At 35.9% G+C, this 20,865-nt stretch overlaps 1 protein-coding gene across 1 annotated transcript in view; it reads right to left on the reverse strand.

Moving 5' to 3' along the window:
• Positions 1 to 15,503: 15,503 nt before the first annotated feature.
• Positions 15,504 to 20,865, reverse strand: part of LOC138694611 (cartilage matrix protein-like) — a 15,422-nt gene continuing 10,060 nt past the window's right edge. The window contains exons 4-8 of the mRNA XM_069818528.1: positions 20,616 to 20,772; positions 19,476 to 19,681; positions 18,911 to 19,120; positions 16,394 to 16,426; positions 15,504 to 16,252 (exon numbers count right to left, since the gene is read on the reverse strand). Of these exons, the coding sequence (XP_069674629.1) occupies positions 16,245 to 16,252; positions 16,394 to 16,426; positions 18,911 to 19,120; positions 19,476 to 19,681; positions 20,616 to 20,772 (614 nt within the window). The 3' untranslated portion in view covers positions 15,504 to 16,244. The remainder of the gene's footprint in view (positions 16,253 to 16,393; positions 16,427 to 18,910; positions 19,121 to 19,475; positions 19,682 to 20,615; positions 20,773 to 20,865) is intronic.

Here is a 20,865-nt window from a genome sequence, read left to right on the forward strand (position 1 = left end):
TGCGAGACTTAAAAACGAAGACGACGGAGCTTAAAAACGAACACTACGGTGCTTAAAAACGGAGACTGCGGTGCTTAAAAACGAAGACTGCGGTGCTTAAAAAAGAAGACTGCGGAGCTTAAAAACGAAGACTGCGGTACTTAAAAACGAAGGCGGCGGTGCTTAAAAAGAAAGACTACTGTGATTAAAAAAGTAGACGGCGGGGCTTAAAAACGAAGGCGGCGGTGCTTAAAAAGAAAGACTACTGTGCTTAAAAAAGAAGACGGCGGGGCTTAAGAACGAAGACTGCCAGGCTTAAAAACGAGCAAGGTGATCAGAGTTCAAAATAAAACTTATATTCTATCAAAATTTTAATTCCTTCTTCCTCAGAAACTGAATCCGTCGAATACGAAGTGATGACGATACACTTTTTTTAGATCTCTCATAATATTTCTAAAATTAAATGTCAAGAGGTTCACAGTTTCTCTTTCATTGCACTTGTCAAGAGTTTTCACAACTCATTTCTATTAAATTGTTGTGGACGAATTGTTAATCAACAAATTGAAGTAAATAAAATAATTTTTATACACCAAGGAATGTGAAATTTTGTTTTTTAAATAGTACTTACACAAAAATCGATCACTTACTATTCCAAAAGTAATACAATGCTATCCATTTATGCCTACACAGACCATACGAGGATCAATCAATAAATTTCCGAAAAACCCTGAATGTAGGCAATACACAGGACACAGGAAACGGAGAAGTTATCTAGAACTAGAGAAACGCCTGGAATCTATACTAAATTCATCACTTGAAAGGTAGAGAAGACAACTAGTCATAAGACGTGTATGGAGAGTTTCAGCAAAAATCGCAATAGGTCTTTGACATGTTTGCACAAAATCACGTGTAAATAGAAGCTCAGTTCTTGAAGACAATCGGACGCTGTTTGATATACTGAATTAACAGGCATGGAAGAAATCATCTTGAATAACACGCGCATATACGTTTAATGGTACAATAAATACAGGGACATCAGTTTATTTTTACTAACATTTTTAATATCAACCTGGCTATATCTTTGGATTAAAAGTCTAGAACCGGAAACACCGCTTGCTCCCCCTTCCAGGACTGGAGTTCAGTGATACTGCCGTAAAATACAAATCACTTTACTAGGTATAGGAGGGAATAAAAGTAGTTTATACATTTACGTAAACTAGGAAATATCGTAATTTTGACTTTGATAATTTTCATTAGGTTTTTATTTAATAAAAAAACAGTACTGTATTACCACATAGTGTTTTTACTCACGAATTGAACTATCCATTCGGACTTATTAATTATGCTGTGTATATTGTACTGATACAGCACATTGGCGTACAATATAGAGAATGAAGTTAAATTGAAAAATAATCATAATACGGATATTTAAACACATTTTTGAAAATGGTTGCCGTTCATTTCGATACAGGCTTCAGTTCTTTTGTGCATATTATCGCACTATAGACTATTGTACCTAATTCCAATTACCACTTTCGTCCTTCGTACGAGTAACTCATGTTGAAATAATTCTATACCTACTCTATAAAAGAGTACCTTACGTACTGTAAATTTAATCTTCACTTCTGCCCGATCCGAAAAGCTAAAATTACTCAGAAATGCTATCTACTGTCCGTTCAATGGTTTTGTCGCAGGGTCGTAGAAAGGGGGGAGAAATCACGTGACAGATAATTAGTTAACGAGACCATTTTATTTAAGTTATTTTAAACAGTTATATAATATTACGTAGACGTCCAATTCCTAACAGAATTTAATGTTTTCAGAAAATAACTAAGACGGCCCAGCTACTAGACTTTACAGAGGGGCGAACAGAAGCAGGTGGGGAAAACCGGGATGCGACGTAGGCAAACGGACGACAGTACCTGTGCGAAAATATGATTCAATATTGAAAGCTCTTTCGTCACTGGAAAACGCGAACATATTTCTGGAACGTAGTATACTTACTTACTCAGTACTGCATACGCGGTCTTGGTTCTGTGTGGAGGACGGTTGTAAGTTTACTAGTATAGGGGGTGGGAGTGAAGTACATTCAGAAACTCAGGTACAATAAAAATTGAAGTAAAAATAAAATGATGTCTCTGTACAACTGCATTTGAAGTGAACTAAATGAACACTATAAAATACTCTACAATATAATACAGTAAATATCTGAACGATAAACGGAAGATTTAGAAAAACTGGTAATCAGGGACTCTCAATAGTATATTATATCTCAATTTGTGAACTAATTGAATTAAACAGATGGACAAGTTCGAAGGAGAGAGGAAGTGGTTCGGGTCGAGATGAGGTTTAGGGGAGGAAATGCTTGCAGGTAGGAAAGCGGAATCAAGCAGTTTCGATGACGAAATATGAAACCAAATCAAGTCGTCTCCTGCATTAACAGTTTCTGGATTTGTAACTAAAATTCATTTATATACAGTATATAGGCCCTATCTTAATTTTTTCCCATTGCGACGCGAACATTGACGCTAATTGTAGGAATTCTCAAGATTACTTGCCCCTTAGTGTTATGGTAAAGAGCATGGGAGTATCGGGGGAAAACCTTCTCCAATAAATCTTTCAAAATTTCATTCATTTTTCTGAATTTGGACTCGAATATCAGACATTCTAGCAATGCAACGTGCATCTTAATAGGAATGGTTATTTGAAAATACTGTAGATAACACATTTTAATGTGTTAATTACTTAAAACAAAGAACTTGGACGTATTGCGGAAATTTTACGAGCGGACTTTAATCTTCTTAAAGAAGTTTAAGAGATAAACAACAATCTGTGACAGTCGTTGGCATCGGATGCGGTTAATTTAAAAGTTTCTTCAAATTATCATAACGATGCATCGTCATCATCTTAAAGTATTACAATGCAAGCTGGTACTTGCACAAGTTCTGTTGCAAATTTAAGATTGAACCTTTGTTTCTTGTCTTGCGTGTTGCGGATAAATTCGGATTATCTCTGTGGATTAAATAGGGAATATTTTATAACAGGATACTGAGATAAACTTCAGAGATGACGAGCATAACATAGTCTCGTAAAATCCGTTAGATTGTAAGCGATTATAAAACTATATGGGTGCTATTCATAGACATTTCGCAGCACGCTCTACGAGCGTACTAAGCTAGTCCCTGCTATCCACTGGTTACTAGTACAGAGTTCAAATCATATCCTATCGCTAACACTGGTTTATGAATACGAAAAACGCTGATCATCCACCGGAAGCCCGCGCTAAAAATGTTTATGAATACGGCCCTAGGTGTTTAAAATGGTATGTATATCGGCGCTCGACATGTAGGCCTACATCCCCTAAGGAATATGAAATTTCTCTTTTAATCTTTACATAATATACGGCTGCAAATATTTCTGTACGATAAAGATGATGAAGAAAACGCGAAAACTTAAAAAAAAAAAAAAACAATCGAGTTAGAATTTATCTATAACTGATGAAAAATAAATGATCATGGAATGCCAAGGCATCCTTGCTGTCTTGATTAATTGATTTGGATCATTCAATGTCTGACCATGTTGCCTCTTTATCACTGAAAAGTTTGTTTGAATAGACGCAGTGTCCGAGGTGGCTTCGTTGTTTCGCTACTCAGGATTCAATCGGTTAATACAGTACAGTAATTGAGGGGTTAGCTGGAAGAAGGGCGTAATTCAGAAAACATAGTTTTGAGATAATCAACGAAAACTATCTGTCCCCTGCATCTCTTGCTGAAATATGACATTATTCATATATATTGTAGGGTAATATGTTCTCTTGTGATTGCAATTAGTTCCATGGTTAATGTTTAAATATTTTATGAGAACTAAGCATTCAATTTTTTTAATTACTACAATATTGTTAACTTTTCTATATTTCTAATACAGGGTGCGGCAAAACATCCTCCCTAATTTAAAGTTTAATTAAAAAACAGATGGATCAAAATAAGAACACTGTATTAATATGAATGGTATCTATAGGTCTACACTACAATAATGAAGATAATTACAATGTATGTTATACAAAAAATATGTCTATAATATGTTCGTTTACTAAATTGTTATCACAACATTAAAATAGTTAATCCCACTTAATTCACTATCATTTTAACTGAAACTACCTAGAATAAAGGCTTACAAACACTATACCACTTTAACTGATCTAATAATGTAATAAATTTATTTAGCATTATTTCAATCTACATTTATGTATGGTATCATAGGTTGGGGTGGAACTTATAAATCCAACTTTTATCCATTAATTTTACTACAGAAAAAAGTATTAAAAATTTGTTTAAAAAAGCAGAAAGATTACCCAACAGAACTGTTGTTTAAACACTTCACAGTTTTCAATATTAAACAAATGTATTATTTTATTTTACCTATATTAAAATATTTTTATAGAAATTTTAATAACTTGGAAAGGTATATACATAAATATAGAACTAATAATATGAATTCTCTGCGTTTGTGTGAACCATAATTTAAAACCAATGCAGCTTTTTATCATAGCATGAGTCAAGGTCCCAGATTATTAAACAAATTTTATTCCAATATTATTTTAACCACATATCCTCTCCAAATTAATAATAAAAATATTGTATTGGATTTATAGTTTGGGTTTAAACTTATTAAACACTTTTTAATCTGTATTCACTTTCAATTTTAATTTTGTTTTTGTTTGTATTGGAATCCCCTCCTGAGCACGAGTCTTACTCATTCAGGAGTGGGCTAGTTTATCTTTCTTTGTATTTATTAATTTTTATTAATCTCAGACTTACTAGCAACAAAATAAATAAATAAAATCTAAGATAAACAGCATCTAGAATCTTGTAAGGCCTATTGGAGTGTTTGCCTCACATATCTGTCATTACATCACCTAGTTTCACTATATTTTGTACAGTTATCACTCGTTTCTTAGTTATAATAAATAATGACGGAATAAAGGACTTTCATAAAAATTCTTCTCAGTCATGATACTGTATATTCAAGAACATTCTCGATGCTGTGATTTTACAGTTGTTTGACGATGCTTAATGGTCCCGCACTGCAAATATTTCATAAGAAATGAATCCTGTTGGTTTTTGATCCCAGTTTCCCAAATCCTCAATGGAAAATGGCTTGTTCTTGTGTAGATATCTCATATTTCTTCTGATGGCTTAAATATTTTGCTGCTAACCTATCAGAAATATGGTCGTTCCTAAATGACTGACTGCTAGCCTGGTTCTAACATTTTATAGCACTGCATACGCCTATACTATTAGTACCTTGTATTCATTCTCCATTAACAAAAATAAGTAGTAATACTGTATTTATTTCACCATTTTTCCTGACCTACTTGTGTAAGCTTTGCCGTAATTTCGTCGTCGCATGCTAGATTATTCTTTCATAGTTCGTTAAACCGTTTCCGTTTTTTACCTTTCCGTATGTAATTCATTTTCACTAATACTTTCAACATCATAAGGGTTATATTCGCTTCCATTAGGCGAAATTAGGATAGGTCAGAACATTCCCTTGCAGTTACCTTCGCCGGTCCTCGAACCACAGTAGTGAGATGGAAGACGGACGCAATTCAATAATACCTCTCTATTGCAATCTATTGAGAGTAGAGACATAATATTGTGGTGATTGGTAGAAACGTCACCAAAGATCGCATATAGCCATTTTATGGATAAACACTGTAATTCGAATTACGCCCTTCTTCCAGCTAACCTCAATTGTAACTTTAGTAACATAGGCTAGTTTGATTTTAAAATGAGTCGGATGTCCACAACATTGGAAATATTAATTCCATCACTAATTGAAACTTTTAGAACAGGCGTATAGTGAAATTATATAATAATACTATCACAGAAGTTTTAGAACAATGTTTTGCGTACTTTTCAGTGCACTTATCCCATAGGCTTGTATGTTTTCTGATTTGAAACGGATGAAGATATTAATTTTGTAATGGATGTTACTTAGAATGCTTACTCATGGCATTTGCTGTTTAATTGAGTTATTACGTAACACCCTAGATCATACTACGTGTGTTGAAAAATTTGAGTAAAACAGGCTTCTGTATGCTACAATTTAGCGACACATCAAAGTCTTATTGTAACATAATCTCACATCACAATGAGAAAGAAATTCGCAGATGGCATGACGTAAAGTATTCCTGGTATTCCCATAGTCGCATTACTCTATGTACTTTTCAGGTACTCTGCCATCTTGTATTGGTTATCGCAAGTTCATTTCTCGACGGTGGCGGCGCATAGCGTCCGTTATTTTCCACATGCCGATATTAGTACAGGCTTGAGCCATCTGGGTATACTATGATCTAGGGTAACACGAAGCTTTTGTAAAATTATTTATCAATAAGCTTGCGAAATAGGCCTATATAACTGAGAATGTAATGAAATGAAACAGGAAAATTCAGCAGTTCGGTTATATCTTTTTGTATTAACTACTAACATTCTTCTTACACATCGCATCTTACATTGTCCAGTTTTAACTTATTCATTACAGGAGAATTTAGCAGTTCAGTTGAATTAATGAATAAGAGGGAAATAGGAGAAGAAACATTAAAATCTACGTGAAAACGCGTCCTTGCAAGTGAGATCGGGCTGAGAAAAACTGAATATGTGAGCTCCAAGCCTGTTGGCCACTTGTCTCACTCAGAGTGTTCGCTGCTCCACTGAAGGAACTCTAGAATATTTTGAAGGGGAAGCCGAAAATGGGCGTAACTTAATAGCTACTACATAAAAAGTGGGGAAGGATGAGGAGTACGACAGCAGAATCGGAAGAAGCGCAGGAAGAAGTAAGCCTGCACATTGAAAGGTGCAAGTGGAAGTCGAGTAAACTTTCCCATGTATGAAGGATAAAGAAGAAATATTGGAACACCTTGCGGTTCCGTCTACTGCAGCCGTGGCGAAAATGTGATTGTGCGCCGAGTCACTGTGTAACCTGGAACGTGCGTAGCACCTATGGAGGGAGACCGACACCAGAAGGGGAAGTGAAGTAACTGTCTGACTTATTAACGGATTTTCATTTTCCTTACGTCAAGCGCTTAAATATAATTTTATACAGTAGAAGGTTACAAACTAATGTTTAGTACGTGTAACGAAGAAAGAAATGAACAATAAATGACAGATATCACAACCTAAAATTAACTGTCTTCAGAATGTCTCTGCGACAAAGTTTCAAAATCAGGAATTATGTCACTTACTGCCAGTCGTAGTTGATCACGAAGGTATTTGTCGTGATCTAAATTTGATTTTTACTATTTTCATTATTGAAAATAATTTTTCACAAACGTAAGTTGTAGCGAACATCGCTTCAAAGAGCAAGCGAAAGAACGAAGCTTCGGATATTTATTTTTTGGCAAAGATTTGAAAAGTTCAACATTTCTAAAGTCCTTACATCTGGCTAACATTTAACATTACATTGTAAATCTATGAGTTTAAATTGAAGATCTAACCATATTATTCGTACATCTGCTGAAAAAGGACCGACGTTCAGAGATGATGATGATAATAATAATAATAATAATAATAATAATAATAATAATAATAATAATAATATTTAACCTTTTAATGTTTCATCAGTAACATGTAGTATAATGCCGTTTTATATTGTACAACAGTTTTCCTCGTAATACTTGTGAACAAATCATACATTTAATATTCTCATCATATTGGCAGCAAAAAAATGCGTCCTCTCATCCTACTTGAAACTTTCGTTTTTGTAGAGGTACATTGTTTCGAGAGAGACATTGCGACGATACGCCACTCGCAGGTCAGAGACAAATACAAATGGAACATAGTTTGACTCCAGTGAGTGAGAGGGTGGGAGTTGTGGGAGGTAGGAAGCAAGAGAAATGCGTAGCTACCATTGCGAGCCACAATATGCTCACGAGTCACATTTTCGCCACGGTTGGTCTACTTTATCTGACGTGCTACGTTAGATCTTTGCACACGGCGCCGTCTGGACACCGCAACGCATCCTGTGTAAGTTGCAACTTACCATACCGGTACTGTACTACTATACATTATTGTTACTCTGTTGAATGTGAAACTATGGACAAATGTAACTGTACTGCAGTATTCTGGTACCCTCGTACAAACTGCACTAATGGAAATTCTAAGAATTCTGTATATTTAGTGTATTTTATTTCTGTGCTTATCCAAATGGTAAAATGAAAAGGAGCCGTTTTCTTATCGCGAAGCCTTCCTGCATCCTTATGTGAAGTCAGCGTTCACATAAACATAAACGTGCATACTTGTGTAGTCTACTTCTTCTGCAGCTGTGGTACAGCTGTTAATAAAATCCAAAAGAAGGGTAATACCTCTGATTGAGTTTCTGGCTGATATGTACATCTATTATCAGGCAGTACATCTCACTTGAGGAAGAACAATTATTGTTCGTATACGTCTGAAGTCTGATTAGTGAAATATGTAACTAGTAAACGATGAATGCAATTGAGGGGGAAAGGAACTGGCCATCCTATCCCATTATCTTCTCGCTTAGTTGGCTCATGAGTGATGGATTATTTGTGTCACTTATAAGGTTCAGACCTGTCCTCGGACAGATAACTGAACAACAACAACATCAACACCAACACCAATTTGCCTTGTGTAATTATTTATTTTTTTTAGTTGATTATTTAACAACGCTGTATTAACTACGATGTTCTTTAGCGTCGATGAGATTGGTGCTAGCGAGATGAGGCCGAGGATTCGCCATAGATTGAACGGTTGGGGAAAACCTCGGAAAAAACCCAATCAGGTAATCAGCCCAAGCGGGGATCGAACTCGCGCCCGAGCGCAACTTCATACCGGCAGACAAGCACTTTAACCGACTGAGCCACGCCGGTGGCTATTTTCTTGTTGAGTTTGTGCTTAATGTGATATGAATTTACTAGAAGATTAACGGGATACATCAGTATTTTTAATAACGTATGATATCTGTATTACATTGTTCTAAAATGCAGAAATACGTGTATAATGCCTCTCTTCATTCAAAAGTTTATCCATGAATATCTCCCCAACCGCTGGATTTCAGACATAGGTATATCAGGCTAAATAAATGTAGGCTAACCCAAACTACATTATCCTGAAGTATTTCACATTCTTCCTGGGACATTCTGTGTATATATAAAATGTTCAAGTGACGAATCTTCTCCAGATAGAGATTATTATTATTATTACCATTGTAATTCGTTACAATACTGCATTCCTATTATGTATAACATATTTACAAATATTTCATATCTGCTTGCTATGGATGGTTAACGTTTGTACGATGTATTCCTCTAAAATGTTCTCCATTTCAAGAGTTCGCAAGTGTCACCTTCTGGAGTCCATGACCCGAATAAGTACGTAGTTCATCAAGTGGAGTAGGTCATGGGCGACAGTTTGTCGTCGGCTTGCTACAGGCGCCGTTTACACTATTTTCATTGAGTCCAGGAAAACAGCACAAGAGATGAGATGTAAAATTCCTTTTCATTTCTAGAGTAAACACAATTCACAATTAAAGCTGACAGCAAAGGAAGCTAACATACAGAGGCTAATGTGAAATTACTCATACTTTTCATCTCGAATTTTGCGTAGCAAATTATAAAACCGATATTTCTAATAAAGATATGCTCAAGATGAACCGTCCCTTGAATTTTAACAGTGTCTGATGTCTATATTGATTCCCTGGTTCAAATCCCGGAGGTTTTACGTGGAATTTGTAATGAAGAAAAAGGATGTCAAGAAATTCTTTTCGGTGTATTCTGTAGTCGTCGTTTCTTAATCTCACAATGATCCTATCACCGATACAGAAAGCACACAGGAAACGACTGTATCATGTCATATTTAAGATAATGACATAATGGAATTCTTACAGTTAATTGGACAAGCAAGAATTAATCATGGGAATTCATTTAGTCGGGACAGACAGCTCATGCCATAAAATGTAGCACGATAGTCCATTACTGTCTCATTCCGTCTCTTAGCCGCACATCCAACAGCTCTCTTCCATCTGCTTCTAGAACGATATCTTAGGAATTATTTCTCTTTCCATTCTCTCTGTGTGGCCCCTCCAATGTTTGCTTAATTTCCAAATTTACTCTAGAACAGGTTGGAGCTTTAATTCTTTCAAGATGTCCTCGTCGCTCTGCTGGTCCCATTTCGCATAGCCAGCAATACGTCCTATAAACTCCACTTTTGCTGCTGTAATTGAGGGGTTAGCTGGAAGAAGGGCAGAACTCAGAAGACATAGTTTTGAGATAATCAACAAAAACTATCTGTACCCCGCATCTCTTGCTGGAATATGACATTATATATATATATATATATATATATAAAGCAGGGTAATACGTTCTCTTGTGATTACAATGAGTTCCATTGTTAATGTTTAAATATTGTACGATTATGAAGCATTCAATTTTTTTTAATTACGCCCTTATTCCATAGAAGAGGGTTGAAAATACTGCAATAATGTTAACTTTTCTATTTTCTATTATTTCTATAGGAAAGGCTAGATATAGGTCTGTACTACAATAATGGACGATGAAAGAGTAATGGAATGGAGAAAAATTCTCTCCGGCACCGGGATTTGAACCCGGGTTTTCAGCTCTACGTGCTGATGCTTTATCCACTAAGCTACACCGGATACCCATCCCGATGTCGGACAGAATCGTCTCAGTTTAAGTTCCAACTCTTGGGTTCCCTCTAGTGGCCGCCCTCTGCACTACGTCATAGATGTCTATGAACGTAGGACTGAAGTCCACACATGTGCTGAGGTGCAGTCGTTATGAGTGACTAGTTGGCCGGGATCCGACGGAATAAGCGCCGTCTTAATATCTGCATGGAAACATCATATGTATTTCGGTACATTAAAATAATGGAATAATGGAGATAATTAAAATGTATGTTCTACAAATATATATAATATGTTCGCTTACTAAATTATCACAATATTAAACATAATTAATCCCATTTATTTCACGTTATCATTTTAACTGGAAGTATCTAGAATATAGACTTACAAACACTATACCACTTTAAGTGATCAAATAACCTAACATAAACAACATCTAGAATCTTGTGAGGCCTATTGGAGTGTTTGCCTCTCATATTATGTCATTGCAGTATACCTAGTTTCACTATATTTTGTACAGTTATCACTCGTTTCTTAGATATTTTAAACAATGACAGACTTGCATAAAAATTCTTCTCAGTCAAGATACTGTATAGGTACCCAAGGACCTTCTCGGTTCTGCGGTTTTACAGTTGTTTTATGTTGCTTAATGGTCCTCCTCTCGAAATATCCCATAAGAAATTAATCCTATTGAATTTTGATTCGAGTTTCCCAAAATCGTCAATGGAAAATGACTTGTTCTTCTAGACATCTCATATTTCTTCTGACAGCAAATGGTTTAAATGTTTTGCTGCTAACCTGTCAGAGATATGGTCGTTCCTAAATGACTGACTGCTAGCCTGGATCTAACATTTTATAGCACTGCATACGCATGTATTATTATTATTATTATTATTATTATTATTATTATTATTACCTTATATTCATTCTCCATTGACAAAAACAAATAGTAATACTGTATTTCTTTCACCATTTTTCCTGACCTACTTGTGTAAGCTTTGCCATAATTTCGTCGTCGCTTGCTAGATTATTCTTTTATAGTGTGTTAAACCGTTTCCTTTTTATATCTTTCCGTATGTAATTCATATTCACTGATACTTTCAACATCAGAAAGGTTATACTCGCTTCCATTAGGGCCTAATGATTAGGCGAAAGGTAGGATAGATCAAGAACATTCGTCAGACAACGCGAACACTCTTGCAGTTACCTTCGCCGGTCCTCGAACCACAGTAGTGAGATAGAAGATTAACGAAATTCAATAATACTTCTCTATTGCAATCTAATGGGAGTAGAGGCATAATATTGTGGTGGTTGGTAGAAACACCGCCAAAGAACGCATATAGCCATTTTACGGATAAACGGCGTAATTCGAATTACACTTTTCTTCCAGCTAACCCCTCAATTCTAAAGGAATCACATTTTCGGATTGTCCATGCTTCAATCTCATAGGCTAAGATTGTTTCGGCTAGAATTTTATAAATTCTGACTCTTGTATTTTTCTGTATTAAAAAGGGGCTCATAACTGAAATTATTCTAGCCTACCTAAAGTTTCTTTTTATAGATTTTATAATTTTGTGTAGAATGCCCACTTCATTTTTGTAACCCAGATAATTGAATGAGTTAACTCTTTCCAGTGATTTATTATGAAGGCATACCTTACTTGAAATTGGGTCTTTCCCTCTGAAAGCTCGAACTTTAGTTTTCTCCTGTGATATTTCAATGTAATAAAATTTAAGTACCTGTTAAGACTGCGCAACTATACATATATATCTGCAGAACATTCACCTCAGAATCGGCTAGTAGATTTGTGTCTAGATTTTGTGTATTATTCGGCCGTAAACTACCATGAGTTAATAGCTTCTTGTTCTTGATGAGAGAATTAATATATATATATATATATATTATAAAAAGAAGAGGAGAAAGACTACATCGCTACCTAACACCTCTATTAGTAAATTTCTATTCACTTAATTCATTATTGAATCTAATTGAAATCAGACTGTCTTCATATAGATAAGGAAGAACAGCGATAATCTGCTTTGATACTCCATCTTCACACAATACTTTAAATAATTTTAATCTGTTGACTTTGTCGAATATCTTCTTATAATCTGTAAAGGCAAAGTATGTGGCCATGTTGAACTGTCTATGTTTTTAGATTAGGATTTGAGCGTGAAGAATCTATCTCCGTACGATCTCACTTTACGAAATATATTTGTTCTTCCCCAATAATATTCTCAGTATGTTTGAATAGACCTAATTAATTATTTAATATCGTATATTACCATACATTTTGTAGCCGTGATGATGATAGATTACTTACTTACTGGCTTTTAAGGAACCCGGAGGTTCATTGCCGCCCTCACATAAGCCCGCCAATGGTCCCTATCCTGAGCAAGATTAATCCATTCTCTATCATCATATCCCATCTCCCTCAAATACATTTTAATATTACCTTCCCATCTACGTCTCGGCCTCCCAAAAGGTATTTTTCCCTCCGGCCTCCCAACTAACACTCTATATGCATTTCCGGATTCGCCCATACGTGCTACATGCCCTACCCATCTCAAACGTCTGGATTTAATGTTCCTAATTCTGTCAGGTGAAGAATACAATGCGTGGAGTTCTGTGTTGTGAAACTTTCTCCATTCTCCTGTAACTTCATCCCTCTCAGCCCCAAATATTTTCCTAAACACCTTATTCTCAAACACCCTTAACCTAATTATGTTCCTCTCTCAAAGTGAGAGTCCAAGTTTCACAATCATAAAGAACAACCGATAATATAACTATTTTATAAATTCTAACTTTCAGATTTTTTGACAGCAGACTGGATGATAAAAGCTTCTCAACCGAATAATAACAGGCATTTCCCATATTTATTCTGTGTTTAATTTCCTCGCGAGTATTATTTATATTTGTTACTGTTGCTCCCAAATATTTGAATTTTTCAACCTTTTCGAAGGATAATCTCCAATTTTTATGTTTCTATTTCGTACAATATTCTCGTCACGAGACATAATCATATACTTTGTCTTTTCGGGATTTACTTCCATATCTACAATGTCTTTACTTTCTTCAAGTAAAATTCCCGTATTTTCCCTAATCGTTTTTGGATTTTCTCCTAATATATTCACGTCATCCCTATAAACAAACATGTAAAATTAATTGTTACTCATTGTTAGCCATATCCTTTCTGTTACAAAAATTCAAAATCAGTCCACAATTACTGTACACCAAGTTTAAATAAATAATTATTTTACACGATTATCCAATGGTATTTTATATGTGATCTCATCTGTGTTTCACTGTGTTGTGTTTATATGCGATCTTTCTCTATTGCACTGCGGCGTGTTTAATATGTCATTTTCTATTACACTTTGGTATGTTTAATATATACAGTCTGATTTACATTACACTGTGGTGTGTTTAATATATGCGATCTCGTTACACTGTGGTGTGACACTGTCCCGTGTTTATATGCGGTCTCATTTCTGTTTCACTGTGTTGTGTTTATATGCGGTCTCTCTCTGTTACACTGTGACGTGTTTATATGCGGTCTCATTTGTGTTTCACTGTGTTGTGTTTATATGCGGTCTCTCTCTGTTACACTGTGACGTGTTTATATGCGGTCTCATTTCTGTTTCACTGTGTTGTGTTTATATGCGGTCTCTCTCTGTTACACTGTGACGTGTTTATATGGGTCTCATTTCTGTTTCACTGTGTTGTGTTTATATGCGGTCTCATTTCTGTTTCACTGTGTTGTGTTTATATGCGGTCTCTCTCTGTTACACTGTGACGTGTTTATATGCGGTCTCATTTGTGTTTCACTGTGTTGTGTTTATATGCGGTCTCTCTCTGTTACTTTGACGTGTTTATATGCGGTCTCATTTGTGTTTCACTGTGTTGTGTTTATATGCGGTCTCTCTCTGTTACACTGTGTTGTGTTTATATGCGGTCTCATTTGTGTTTCACTGTGTTGTGTTTATATGCGGTCTCTCTCTGTTACACTGTGACGTGTTTATATGCGGTCTCATTTCTGTTACACTGTGACGTGTTATATGCGGTCTCATTTCTGTTTTACTGTGTTGTGTTTATATGCGGTCTCTCTCTGTTACACTGTGACGTGTTTATATGCGGTCTCATTTGTGTTTCACTGTGTTGTGTTTATATGCGGTCTCTCTCTGTTTTACTGTGTTGTGTTTATATACGGTCTCATTTCTGTTTCACTGTGTTGTGTTTATATGCGGTCTCTCTGTTACACTGTGACGTGTTTATATACGGTCTCATTTCTGTTACACTGTGACGTGTTTACATGCGGTCTCATTTCTGTTTTACTGTGTTGTGTTTATATGCGGTCTCTCTCTGTTACACTGTGACGTGTTTATATACGGTCTCATTTCTGTTACACTGTGACGTGTTTACATGCGGTCTCATTTCTGTTTTACTGTGTTGTGTTTATATGCGGTCTCTCTCTGTTACACTGTGACGTGTTTATATACGGTCTCATTTCTGTTACACTGTGACGTGTTTACATGCGGTCTCATTTCTGTTTTGCTGTGTTGTGTTTATATGCGGTCTCTCTCTGTTACACTGTGACGTGTTTATATGCGGTCTCATTTCTGTTTTACTGTGTTGTTTTTATATGCGGTCTCTCTCTGTTACTTTGACGTGTTTATATGCGGTCTCATTTCTGTTTCACTGTGTTGTGTTTATATGCGGTCTCATTTGTGTTTCACTGTGTTGTGTTTATTTGCGGTCTCTCTCTGTTACACTGTGACGTGTTTATATGGGTCTCATTTCTGTTTCACTGTGTTGTGTTTATATGCGATCTCATTTCTGTTTTACTGTGTTGTGTTTATATGCGGTCTCATTTCTGTTTCACTGTGTTGTGTTTATATGCGGTCTCTCTCTCTGTTGCACTGTGGCGTGTTTAATATCTCATTTTCTATTACGCTGTGGTATGTTTAATATAATATGCGGTCTGATTTATATTACAATGTGGTGTGTTTAATGTAAGCGGTTTATTGCTGTTACGATGTGTTTATAAGCGGTCTCATTTCTGTTACACTATGGAGGGTGTTTAATAATGCTGTCTAAATTCAAGACTACACAGTCTCGATATGAGTCGGTTTTCACCATTGTCATACGTAAAATCTCTGTTCTAGCGTGAACTTTTAGGTTGGCATTTTAGTGGTCCAATAGTCTAATTTAATGCTCACATACATACTGAAATTAAAGTTAAAAAATCGACACTAAAAGTAACGACACGTCTTGATTTCTAAGAGACATCACACTGCACACTGTAAGGTATGTATGTCTTCATCTTTGAAAGACTTACCAAACTGTACATTGTGTACACGTATTTTCATGACCTTGATGTGGGGTGACATCATACAGCTGTGATTTGGTGTGCTCTTTTGGTCCAGACTCGAAACGAACGTTTTGTATATTTATTTTAGCTGTTAATCATTGACCAAAACTGTATTATAACGTTCAATGTAAGTGATACCAATTAACGAATATGAATGCACATCTTAGATACATAAAAATGAAATGATGTTCCTCTTCTGCGCACTTCATGTTACTTCTTCGGCAAGATTAACCTATGGACCTGAAAATGAAATAAACACATTAGAAATAATTCTTAGTGTTTATCAAGATTTTCTAGCTGTTATGTTAGACTGTGAATTCATGTGTATTGCATAGCTGATTTTTCCATGCTTTTTCTTGTGTTAATATGGCTAATACTTACACGGCTGGCTAGATCCTGGCACTCCGCTTTGAGCTGAAACAACAAAAATACTCGCGTATAGTCAGTATTTCACAAAATAAAATATTTGTTGAACTTATTTCAGTAGTAGTTTACTTTTAGTAGATAAACTAAATTTAGAAATACCAGTCCAGCATTGATTCACTAACTATGCTGTTAGGAAATGCACGTGTTTGGTTTATTTTCAGAGTTTTCAAAGGATGTGATAACAAGACAGGTTTTCTTCTCTTAGATAGCGTACCAGCTTGGAGTTGGAGAAGACATTATATTTCATTTTTCAAGTCGAGGGAAACTATCCTCCAAAAGTTTTAAAACGATCAAATTAGCAGGCCAATCATTTAGTTTAATGGTTGCTTGTGTCTTCCTATTATCAGGGATGCAAAACTCTCCTACAATTGAAGCACACATCATACGCCGGAACACGTAACTCATCCCTTCCCTGCAATCCTCGCGTCATTGTACGATAGGTTGAGAAGAGAAGAGAAGAGAAGAGGAGAGGAGAGGAGAGGAGAGGAGAGGAGAGGAGAGGGCGTTTGCCAAACGACACAGAAACGTCATTGAAGGCTCCGGCCTTGTGGATGGGGGAACGAACTCTTTTCCTCTGCTTCCACCCGTTTCTTCCCCAGTTCTGCAACCCTGTCCTGTATCTTCACTCCGTCTCGAACTGGAGAGGATACGACGGATTAAAAATCTGGCGGTTAGTTTCCTTCTGTATGAAAAATAAAGTACATCGCACGTCTTGTCCAAGCAGGTGAAAATAGTCTCATGAAAGAGGTGTCTTTTAATTCGCTTGACAATTTTCTTACTTCTCTTGATAGCTTTCAAAAGTAAGAAGGAAAATACCTCAGTCCATATTGATTGAAGATAGGTCGAATAACATTATTTATTTAAGAGAACTCGAAACACCCTTATCTTGTCACGTTAAATTATACCTCACTTTCCCAGCTTAGTCCAAATATACCATTTTTCATAAGAGCTACCCAGAAGAGGCCACTGAACAAAAAAGTAAAAACTTTACCTCTCCGATCTCCGTTCTATTGCGTTCTCCGAACACAACGTTACTTTATAAACTTTTCCGTTTTTCGCACGGATAGAAAAATTGAACAATGGATCAATTTCCGCGCAGATTCTGTTCCAAATGTTGCCGTATTGGGTAGATTGCAATTCACACTCCCGCTTCAAAAAAAAAATTGTGAGCTATCATGTCTATATGACCATCACAAGGAAGGTGACATTATTAGTGTGATAATAAACCAAGCGGACATATTAGCCTATATGGTCGTGGAGAAATATCTTTCATTGGCGTCTGAAGAAGAAAAGGATAGAAATCTATAAAAGTATAAGGAGAATTCTCTTTCATCCACATGTAATATATGGCTATGAGGATGATGTCCAAACATCTTCTGTTAAATTATTTTATTGGTAACTTTTTGTACAGTTTCTTGTAGCAAATCAGCAATTTGAAATATAGCCTATTTGAAAATAATCAATACTATAAGACATAACGGGGTTGCCGTGACGTGTTGGATGTTTTCTTGTGTCATCAAGCTATTGTTCTGTTGAGAAACTTTTGTCATTCAGGCTGCTTTCAAAAAAACTAAAAGTTAGAATTTATAAAACGGTTATATTACCGGTTGTCCTATATGATTGTGAAACTTGAAGAGAGAGAGAGAGAAACAGAGGCTAAGGATGTTCGAAAATATGTTGCTAAGGAAAATTTGGGGGTAAAAGGGATGAAGTTACAGGAGAATGGAGAAAGTTACAGAACGCAGAACTGCACGCATTGTATTCTTCACCTGACATAATTAGGAACATTAAATCCAGACTTTTGAGATGGGCAGGGCATGTAGCATGTATGGAAAAATGTTATGTTTTATTTAACGACGCTCGCAACTGCCGAGGTTATATCAGCGTCGCTGGATGTGCCGGAATTTAGTCCCGCAAGCGTTCTTTTACATGCCAGTAAATCTAATGACATGAGCCTATCGCATTTAAGCACACTTAAATGCCGTCGACCTAGCCCGGGATCGAACCCGCAACCTTGGGCATAGAAGGCCAGTGCTATACCAACTCGCCAACCAGGTCGACAGCATGTATGGACGAATTCAGAAATGCATATGGAGTGTTAGTTGGAATACCTGAGTGGAAAAGATCTTTGGAGTGGCCGAGACATAGATAAAAGGATATTATTAAAATGGATTTGAGGGAAGTGGGATACGATGTTAGGTACTGGATTAATCTTGCTCAGGATAGGGACCAATGGCAAGCTTATATGAGGGCGGCAATGAACCTCTGGATTCTCTAAAAGTCATTTGTAAATAAGTATTCGAAATTCTGTTGCAGTGTGCCTAAGAACTTCGCTGATACACTATGTAAGAATGATGTATTATGTAAGAGGTAAGTGGAGAGAGAGAGAGAGAGAGAGAGAGAGAGAGAGTTCTCTCCCGGGAACTCATGTCTTCAAGTCCCATGATATTTGAACTATTACTAATTACTTACGATTGATATACTGTCCGATGGACTTCAGAATTTCGAAGTCTCTAGTGTGGAAGAAGTGTTTGATGCCATTATCTCCAACAGATGCAAGTGACTCCACATAGGACAGTATAGACTTTTGGACTGCTATTGTGAAGACTGGGTGTTTCGCAGCCTTCAATTTGTTGCAAGGTTCTGTGGCATCTGTTTCCGTTTGTCCATCGGTGATGAGAACTGAAATTAAAATTCCACGTCATTGTTACTATGCGTGTAAGTCATTAAGTACTATCCTTACAAATTTTAAGACAGTTTTACATTATACCCTAGATCATAATATATATCCAGATTGCTCGGCCTTATAGGCTTTCACGGCAACAAATTTTGTCAGGTTTACTATGCTGCCATCTAGTTGTTACATTAGGAGTCATGTCATAACTCTCATTCGAATTGAATTAGCGACTGTACTGCCATCTCGTGTTCGTTTACGGCTGACGGGTGGCGATCCTGGCGGTTGTTCTCTTCAAAGTGTTACCGATTTTAACATAGGGATGAGGAATCTGTTATATATGTGATCTGGGATTATACTCACTGACTAGAGTCAATGGGTGTATATGGTTTTTGTCTATTTCAACAATAGCTAACTCCATAGCTTCCCGAACTTTGGTTCCACCTCTTCCATAAGGTAAATTAGTTACAGCTGTTTGGAAATTTGTTGTTGAGCTCTCACTTAAAGGGATCTTCACTTTAGGAGTTGAATCAAATGTGATAACTCCAGCAGAACGATTTTCCGACAGTCTGAAACACAAAATTACCCAGATTTATGAACGTATACTAAATATCTCTGGCTGAAATTTATGCTGATCACTTACAGCTTCAATATTATCAAATGCTTTTACGCATAAAACCTTTTTGTTTTCGAAAAATAATCGCGAATATTCACATTTTACTCCCGTATCTCGGTAATATGTGTCAGAAATGAGCAGGAATAAATTCTTCTGTTCCGATTTCAAATACATAACCGTTTCTTGTTATTTTTCAGAAATGAAATACCATATTTTTGAAAGTAACATTTGTTACGTTTGACGTGCATAATTCCCGAATGGACTGAATCGCAGATAGTGACTGAAGAAAATCCAAAAAAAAAAAAAAATCTTGGAGAGATGATAATAGGTAGACAAACTAATAGAATGATAGCATCAGCATGAAAATCTTAAATCTAGTTTTCTGTTATATGCACATTCCTTTTTCTGTCTTTTTCCTGAAGTGACAAAGGAAGATTTCACATTTCTTTAAATTAAGACTTTTTGACGATTGATGTAAGAGAATATATAAAGATCATGTAAGTTATTCAATATTGTCTTACTGACTCAAGCATTGCTGCTGGTAATTCTTTCTCGTAATTAGGCAACTCCGTATGAACTACGACTAATTTAATTTGGTAATCCGTGGTTGTAGCTATAATACATTAATGTTAATGAATACTAAAACTTTCATTAAATGCTAAATAAATATTCAAATGCAGAATCCGTAATGACAAATGATAATAAAATTAATGAGTATTAATTAATAATAAGATTCATTAATACAGTATCTAATTTTGGTTATCAATATTATAAATATCCAGGATAGTCAAATTCATTATGATGTATGTAATTTATAAAACTCAGGTACAAGATACTGGTTCACAGAAATAAATATATCATACATTTTTTTAAATGTAATAACTCACGGAAATCTTGATATTATGTCGTTAACAAAAACCTTCGATTTTTGGTAATCTTCGTAGCCGATGCTATATGACTCATCCAAGACGAAAAGAATACCTGCTTTCTTCGAGAGTGTCTTATTCATTTGGCCAACTATTTGGTTACTCAGGCATTGTAGGGCTGAAAAATAAAACAGAAAGGAAGGAAAAACATTACTATAGTTGTTCACTTCATGAAGTTGTAAATATCATAGGTACAACATATCCTCTGTTA

Source organism: Periplaneta americana, chromosome 2 (genome assembly GCF_040183065.1).
Source record: "Periplaneta americana isolate PAMFEO1 chromosome 2, P.americana_PAMFEO1_priV1, whole genome shotgun sequence".
Lineage (NCBI taxonomy): Eukaryota > Metazoa > Arthropoda > Insecta > Blattodea > Blattidae > Periplaneta > Periplaneta americana.